We start from the raw sequence: 9,397 nt of genomic DNA on the forward strand, positions 1-9,397 counted from the left end.
GGATTTCAATTAGACTAATGCATTGTGCGATAGCCTGCAGTAAGGCAAGGAAGGGGTAGCCCATTGAAACCTTGAGCCCAATAGTTAATAAAATCCAGTAGTCACCCCTTCCCGCTGGATAGTGAATCCTAAACAAGTGGCACCCAATCCCCTCCAGAACACTTTCCGAATGTGTGGAAGAATTACAATGAGACTGGACCTGCTGTCTTTGACCTGTGTGGACATTTCAGGGGCTGGACCTGCTTCCAAGGGTCCAATGGCTTGCCTTATATATGGCCTCATTGGTGGCTGCCTGAAGACAAGACTCTCCAAGAGGCCTTTTTCCTGGAATAACCTGCTGACCAGTTGCAACTGGACCTGATTGGACCCAGCAGGTGGTCTCTGCCAGAGTGGGTTCTGGTGCTAGCACCTAATTGCAGATTCTTCCTTATGAACCTCAGGTTTTCATTCTTGATGAATTTGAACAGTCAGTTTCAGATGGAATGACTGTGTGTACATGTTCTGCAGCAGTGACAATGGGCCTGATGTATCAAAGGGTTTTCATGATTATGTTTCTATGGTGAATTCCAATGATATAAAAGGGCCATTGTTCCTCTAGTTTTCGTAGGACTTTTCCTTCTCTGATGCACGTCTCTTGGTATTTCAGGCATGGATTTTGCTCAGCACATGGTTGGGATTGTGAGATCGCTTTTCCATTTGATTATGGAAGCTAGATTTCAAATTCTGAAATTTTGGGCTGAGACTGTCCCATTGGCTTCGTAGGTGATATCAAGGTCTGTTTTATATAGGGTGCTAAAATAAGCAAGCAGACAGCCATCAATGTAATGAATCAAATTCACGTTTAAATCAAAGATACACTCAATCCAGGTTTCCTTATCCACAGGGTTATATTTTTTATTTTTTTTACCTTGCCCATTATTTCCCTGTTAGGTCCAGAGCCTCTCAGTTTCCCCTTATCTAGAGAGGGCATGACCAAGGTTTACCTCCATTCTTGGTCTCGACAAGCCACTTCTCTAATTGCTTTCCTACATTATTTTAATAAATTGTTTAACAGTGAACTCTCTATAAACAGAATCTCTTTTAAATACTTCTCTTATGCTCATTTTATAATATTGCTCTAGCCGGTCATCTTGGGAAGCGCATCTTCTTCTATAGCGAGACTCCATGTCTAGGGCAATTATTTGCACAAACCCTTATTGCATCCTTTTTTTCCTAATTGCCGATTCTTTTCCCTGGAACGTGTGTAATATATGTTATTACTAAGTCATGGATCAATTTTTCAGTATGTTGTCTTAATTGTGATGACCATAAAATTCAGTCTGTCCAACAGTAAGGAAAGCTTTGGACTCCAGAAGGTTAACATACTATTCCCACTCCAGTCTCTGCAACAGTCAGGAAAGCATTGGACTTCAGAGGGGTAAAATATACTGTATCCACTCCAGTCCCGACAACAATAGGAAAAGCACTTTACTTCAAACACATATCATATGTAAAACGTAACCCAACTAATGTAAAAAAAAACTCTTAATATAAGCTTTATTAATTAACCTCCCAAAATTATATATATCAAAAACCAATTAACAAAATGATTAATCAATTTAAGAATTAACTATCAATGTAAAATAAATTGGCCAATATTTTACCCCCACAAACCTAAGAGCTCCCACTTACAATATAACTAAAATAAATACATGTAACACAATAAAAAAAGTATTAACTAATTAAATATTATTTAATACATTTGAATAATTCATTTTTAGTTAATTAATCAATTGAGTATTAATTATTTAATATGTATATATTTATTTAGAATTTCTTAATTAACAATTCACTTCCCGGCCTATAACCCTACAAACCCTCCAACCCGCACCTAACAAGTCACTTCAAAAATATAACAGAATTAAGAATCAATTAAATATTTATTAATAAATGGCTAATCAATTATTACTTAATTAACATCCCACCCTATGCCCTTACAAACCCAGCAAACTGTATCTAGCAAATAATTATGACTATTACTTAATGTTTATAACTAATAATCAATTATGTTATGTTATGTTATGTTACGACTATTTATTGTGCGCACAGATACTCCAGCCAAGGAGCGTCCTGGCGCAGAGACAAGGTAGCACGTAACACAACCACAGGCTAAAAACAGATACAAAAAGACAGCTAAAACAAGAAGGTTTTTATAGCCCTCCGAAAGGTCAGAAGGTCCTCCAGCACGCGGATTTCAACAGGCAAGGAGTTCCATGCTGACGCAGCCATTACCCTAAACGAGCGGCCTCCCATGCGGCTAAGCCTAAATCTGGGAACCACCGCGAGGGCCAGACCCTGAGAGCGAAGGCTACGGGCAGGGACATAGAAAGACAGACAACTCGACAGGATTTCCGGGCCTGTACCACGCAAGATTTTAAAAGCAAGGCACAATACCTTGAAGAGGATGCGCTTCCTAACCGGAAGCCAGTGTAGGGAGCGAAGGACACCTGTAACTGAGCAGAATCTGGGCAAGCCAACGATCGCCCTCGCCGCAGCATTCTGAACCCGTTGTAAGCGGGTTAGTTCAGCCTGGTTAGCCCCGGCCAGGAGAGAGCTGGCGTAATCCAGGCGGGAGATGATGGTAGCCTGGATCACCAGCTGCCTGGTCGGGGCGTCAAAGAACTTGAGAACAGGTCTCAAGCCCCTCAGGAGACCAAAACAACAGGCCGCGGTTCTTTTAGTATGGCCTACAAAGGAGAGGCCCGCATCCAGCCATACCCCCAGATTTTTCACTTCCGATACCGGGATCGGAGTAGGTCCCAACTCTGAGGGCCACCAGTGGTCACCCCACAGCTCCACTCCCTTCCCGACGACCATCACCTCTGTTTTAGTGGCGTTTAGCTGAAGGCAGTTGCCTGTCAGCCAACTAGCCACCGCCTTCAGTCCGGACTGAAACCTGGGGGCCTCAATCTCCGCATCCCCACTGAGAGTAACCGCCAGCTGAGTGTCGTCAGCATATGAGACCAAAGTAAGGCCCCACTGCCTAGCGACATCCGCCAGCGGTCTCACGTAAAGATTAAACAACGTGGGACTCAGCGAGGACCCTTGCGGAACCCCCATGGCCAGTGGTTGGTAGTTGGACTTGAAGGGAGGGATGGCAACACAGAAGGAGCGGTCATAATTAGTAATTAGTAATGAATTAATAAATAATGATTATACTTCAATAAATTCCCACACTACACACCTACAAGCCTAGCACCCACTACGATATTATAAATTACTATTATAATTAAATTAAATATTTTAAAATCACTTAACATTATAAACTATATTTAGAAATATTAGCAATTATTAAAACAATAATAAACCTATAAAATTCACATATAAACTAACACACATAAAGATAAATAAAAAACAATATTTTCTGCAACTATATTACTGAAATCATATTTTTAACATTGCCCAAAATTTTGCAATTATTTTTATTGGAGAACTAGCCCAAAATGCCTATAGGAAGGGTCAGGCTTGCTCACTAACCTTCTTTGATTGACAACATGTGAGGTTGGCTGGCATAGTTTTTTTGGGCGGGGATGCGTTTCACACTCAGTTTAGTCTTGGCCATTGCCTGTCTTCCTTAGTAAGTCAGTCCTAGGGCAGCCCTAGACCTTTGACACACTGGGAGATTGTGTGTGCCAGGCTTAATTGCATATTGTCCTACAGCAAAGTCAATAGTGTGGTATCAGATACCGCGTCTGTATGTTTTCCATGTGGCTCCTCCATCCATCACAGCTACTGTTCTCGAGAACCATATTTTGTTTATAAGGTCCAACTTGAGCCACTCACTGCTTCAGTTTCCCTTGTTATAGCTATTATAATGAGAATTCTAGCTACTCTCACCACCACCTGAGGTTGCTATGAGTGTGTTGAATGTTACTCCTTTTAAGAATGATTGTCCTTGGCTCAGTGGGATGGACACTACATCTCCTTCACTGTACCTTGTGTATGTGAGGGGACATAGTTTTGACTGCTGGTGCTATTCTGTACTTGTTCACTTTTTGCCAGAAAACCTTCACCACTCTTTCATATGTTGTTAAAACTGTTTAAGGAGTCACTTCTCAATCGGGATACTGGGCTCAAATTGCAACAGTCAGAGCTTTAAAGCAGTTTTATGTGATTTCATAGAAAAGTGATTTAATTGAATACCACCAACTAGAAATCATATCACCTAAACCATTTAATGAAAATGGCAGTTCCCATTTATTACAAACCAATTAATAGAATATGTTTTTTTTCTATAGTGTTTTACATGCCTACTTATTAACATATAAATGCCATTTCATTTGAAAATGAGTTGAATAAATATGCACTGTTTCAATATTTTTTAACAATAAATTACATGCATTCATATTCTTAACTATTTTAAATAATGTAATTAAATGTAACATTATTTCCTATTGGTTTTTATTTTTACCTCCATTAATTTCTATTGAAAGGTGTTCCAGTATGAGTAGTTGTCCATGTATGGTGTTGTACTTACTAATTGTTTTTAGTAGTAAGTTGCACTCGCATTTTGTGAATAAGCAAATAGTTTTAAATGTACGCAAGTGTAAATTGCTCAAAAATGTAAGTTATCTTTAACTTTTGATTACTTGTACACATTTGAGTACGTTTATTGCTACAATAAATTCAAAACATGGGGCCTAATTACAATGTTGGGTGGAAAGCATCCAACCAGCTTTCTGCCCACCATCGTTGGCTTAGAATGACGGCGGTTGGGTGAAACCTGGGGGAGGAATCCGGCATGGTGCTTGTGGGCTCAAGGAGCCTGTTGGTTAGTCGGAAGGCATCATAATCCCCTAATGATGGCAGAGTTAGGCTCGGCTCAGCCGTCGGGATGAGGATGGCACTCTACACTTACCCTTTCATGGCAGTCCACCAGCCATGAAAAGGCTTTCGGAAAGTGACTTTGGGGGCCGCTAGCAGGAACCCCTTCCCCCGTGGCCCTCTGTTATGGGGCCTGGGTACATCATTGGTGCCCCCCTAAACATCCCTGCACCGTGTGGCCTGCCACGCTATCATCCTACCGGTGGTTGCATCCAAATTGTGAGGTCAGAACCACCGACACATGGTCCAGTGGTTTCAGACTGCTAAGGGTTCAAGACCGCTATGGTGTTGGGTGGAAGCAAGTCCATCCAACATCGTTATTATGCCCCATGATATTAAAATTTGTATTTATAATTAACTAATAAATGTGTTCTTTCTTCTATAGTTTAACATCAAATTATATTTATTTATATGTTTAACTATTTTAAATATTTTACTATAACAGCATTATTTCCTAAGGGATTTTAGTTTAATTTCCTATCTCCCTTATTTTCTATGCAAAGGTGTTGCAGTATCAGTAGTTAGCCATATTGGGTGCTGGACTTACTACTGTTTTCACCTTCTTTACAAGTAACTCACACTTGGATTTTGTTAATAAGCAAAAAATAGTAAACTTGCCTCAAAAGTGCAAATTGCTCAAAAGTGTAAGCCGCCTTTGTAAATCAAGCCTACAGTTTATACTGTGTTATGGAGGCCTTGGGGCAACATACATACCTGTCTGACAGGTGAGAAATGGCACTTATCCTGCAATGCATTTCCTGACACAATGTGATAGGTTGGTAATAGTGTTGTTACCAGTGGCATTGAGTGACTGCCAATGTGAACATACACATTTTCGGATATGTTATTGGTAGAAGACGCACATGTACAATTGAGTTGAAATACCTGTACCTTAACAATGTGGTATGATGCCGGAGTGAGTGATACACAATTAGGTGTTTTGGTTGTTACTGTGGAAGTGGCATAGTATCCTTGTATGTTAAATGGCATAGAACTGTGAGGTTCAGCAACATGGGCAATGATACCACATGCAATGACAGATACAAAGTTGTTGGCCAATTTAACTCCACAGTCTATGACATATTTTCACATTTTACATTTTTGAAAACTAGCATATTAAACATACTGTAAATGTCATAACTATGGATATAAATAAAGTAAGAACACACTCTTGAAATTTTATGATGCATGTTTTTTTAGTGCTAACTTTGGGGTAGGTGACACTAGTGTTAGTCACGAGAAGGGAGTGTATTATATGTGGACAATTTAGTCATGAGAACTGTTCAGAAACCCACAGAATTGCAAAATGTGATATACATTATTGTCTGGACTGTACACGTCATGACATTACACAACACCATACATACAATGACATTGATAAAAAGTTAAAAGGCTCATGAGTCTTTTGTTTATCATTTCCCATGGTAGGACAGCATAAAATATGCAGAGACAAGCCAGGGTGGCTGTTCATTATTTTAGTGACAATGTATATGTCTTGTGGCAATTACCTTAAGTGTATGGTGTATGGTTGACTTTGCTCTAAAACTCACCTAACTAGGTGATACCATGTTGTGCCAGTTCTGGCAGAGCCTCTGCCACATGGGGTGTTTGGACAAAATATTGTGATGCAGAAATATCATTTTAAAGAATGATACTCTTTAAAACTATATTTCTTAGCCAGTTTTAAATCCAGTGGCACATTGAGCAAGAGACCCTCGTCTGGGCATACCCATCCCACTTGGGGCGAAGAGTGCATCGGCAACAAATGATGGACCGAATGCTGAATTAATCACCCCTAGTCAAGACATCTCTGTTAAATCCATTGTTGTTTTGTTCACTATGCCACCCCAGTTGTTTTTGCATTTCTCATTCTAAGTGGGAAGGGTATGCCCAGACGTGGGTCCAGTGCTCGATAAGCCACCAGATTAAAGCTAGGCTGGCTGATACGGGGTGTTACCATAAAATCGGTCCTAGGATGCTTGTTTCTGGTCCGGGGAGGACCTGGCTTGGCAGTTCAGGCTGGACTGTTCCCATAAGGAACAGGGTCAAGGCTCATTTGCACATGGCTGGGTCCAAACAAGAGTGGCGTAGTGAGCAAAAGAATGATGGATTTAACCCAGACCTCTTGACTGGGGCTGAATGTTTGATTCAATCAGTAACCCATCCTTCAATTTATTGCCACAGCACTTTTCACTCTAAGTGGGATGGGTAAGCCCAGATGTGGGTCCCATGCTCACTGTGCCACTTGATTCAATCTAGCCTGAGGAACAGGGTCAAGACTGGTTAGTATATGACTGGATCCATTTGGGTTGGTGTAGTGAGCAAAAGAATGATAGATTATATGTATATATAAATCATAAAACAAGACAGTTTTTTGTGAAGATACTTTGTTAGGCCATGTTCCATCTCACACACAACTCACAATATGTAAAATTATGTGTTGTGCCTATGCATCACATGCCCCAACATTTAGGGACCATTGTCACGGTCACAGCATTTGCTAACATTATCACCTATAAAATCAAAATTGTAACTGCTCAACCTTCTTCAGGAGCTGAAGTGGCAATCAGGCTGTTCTGTATCTGCAGGGCCAAAGGGTAATAGGCTTGTTGCTTTGTTGGCACGGAGTGCTATAGCACACACCCACCGCCCACTTCCCTAGCTGTGTATGAGTCTTCCATCAACTTTCTTTTGTCAGACAGTCAGCTTTAGTCCTGTACATTCACTGAGGCACTACCTCTCTAGTGATTACTGATCCCACTCTCACAATTCTGCACTCGCTGCCCAAGGCACTACTTCCTGGAGCGCAGCTGGCAATTTCCTACTGGCAATTGTTACTCCATACAATGCTCTGACAAGTACTCACAACCAGTCAGCCCAAGGTCACCAGCTGTTCAACCACTAAAGGAATGCTTCCACCCACATAGCTGGTTTCTACATGAGTGCAACAAGATCAAAAGCTGCTCCCCCTAATTAAAGAGACAAACGTTGGTAGCTAATAGAGCTATTTTAATGATGACACGTGACATAACATTATGCAACAATTTTACAATTTTGTGAATAGTTTTACTATAAAAATTTATGCTGCTCATACAAGACTTAGATATTCTTTTTTCACAGGAGTATTCCTCTTACTTCACAACAGTGCTTAATTTGTAGAAAAATAAGTTTCAGTACCTTACGCTCTGCTCAGAAGCCCATGGCCGGCACCAGTGCGTTGAGGCTATGTACTCTGGAATCTACCTCATGCTTATATAATCCTCTACCAGACACTCCCTGCCACTTTATCTCACTCTTACAAGTTCTAATTTCTTTGTGACTTTTTTGTCTTTGTCTTTCTTTCCGCTTAGTGCATTTTCCCTCTCCTGCTCTTGGGATATATCCGATGTAGAAAAATAAGTACCAGTCCCCAGAAATGAGTGTCAGTAGGCCCTCCCAGTTACCACCAGCTCAAATTACGCACTACCTTGTATGGGAACATGTGCTGCAAATTCAAGCTGCCTACTTAACAACAATAAAGTCGTTGCTAGGGTGGGAACATCAATAAGCATTCAAGAAAAGCATTGCCCCATGCTTTTGTCCATGAGCAAAGCAGTACAGTGCACTCTTTGAATTCAGGGCAATATGTAAAGCATGTCATACTTACATTACCCAATAATAACTCACTGCCATAGGACTACATTTCACCCAAATTGTGCCAAATACCCATTATAACACATAAACGCTGTAAATGGATTCAATTTATTAATGTAGAAATAATTATGGTAACAAAGGCAATCTAGTTACCTTTCACAGTGCCTGGGAGAAGGGGGCTCTGTGAACAAAGAGTTGATGGGAGGGTAAACTGTTTCTTCATGAACAGAAGCCACAATGCCAAATAAGACATCCCCTTCCTTGGTATACATCTCCACGTTCGGTAGTGAGAGTTCACAATTGTGTGATCGGCCATCAGATCCAGCAATGGATGCAGTTGCCCATAAGACCATTACAATTATCATGCATATTATTGGCATTTCCATGTTTGGAACTTCTTGGGAACCACACTGGGCCTTCTACCTAGAGATGATCTTCAAGCTAGAAAAACAAAATGGTGGGCAGTTTGTGAGGGTAAGATAGTTGCTTAGGTCTAAGAACATGCTCATGGCTATTGGTTACTGTTCTCAAACCTGACATAAAAGACATAAAAGACATCACTCAGTAAACCACACCCAACAGCCTAGTAGTGGCAATCCATTATTACTATGACACAAATTAACATACACCAGGTGCCAAAAGTGAAGATACCTACTTAGTAGTCAGCAGTATGGTAGCTGGTTGATGTTGCTATGTAGATACGCTGTACAAGGATGTTTACAAGCTACTCACCGGAAGGGCTCCCCAGTGCCGCTTCTACTCTGGTAAACCCCCACTCTGCAACCACTGACAAAGCAATTCAATGACACCCCAACATTCAATGACCTCATAGGCCTGGACAGCAGAGCAAATAATTCGTTACAAGGAATGAGGGCTTGTCTACTAGAAATCTTATCTCAAG

At 40.8% G+C, this 9,397-nt stretch overlaps 1 protein-coding gene across 1 annotated transcript in view; it reads right to left on the reverse strand.

The window, feature by feature from the left end:
* LOC146796880 (extracellular calcium-sensing receptor-like) overlaps positions 1 to 8,849 on the reverse strand; it is a 115,125-nt gene extending 106,276 nt beyond the window's left edge. Inside the window, exon 1 of the mRNA XM_085631414.1 lies at positions 8,650 to 8,849. Coding sequence (XP_085487540.1) covers positions 8,650 to 8,849 — 200 coding nt within the window. The remainder of the gene's footprint in view (positions 1 to 8,649) is intronic.
* Positions 8,850 to 9,397: the final 548 nt, after the last annotated feature.

This window comes from Triturus cristatus, chromosome 10 (genome assembly GCF_964204655.1).
Source record: "Triturus cristatus chromosome 10, aTriCri1.1, whole genome shotgun sequence".
In the NCBI taxonomy this organism is placed as follows: domain Eukaryota; kingdom Metazoa; phylum Chordata; class Amphibia; order Caudata; family Salamandridae; genus Triturus; species Triturus cristatus.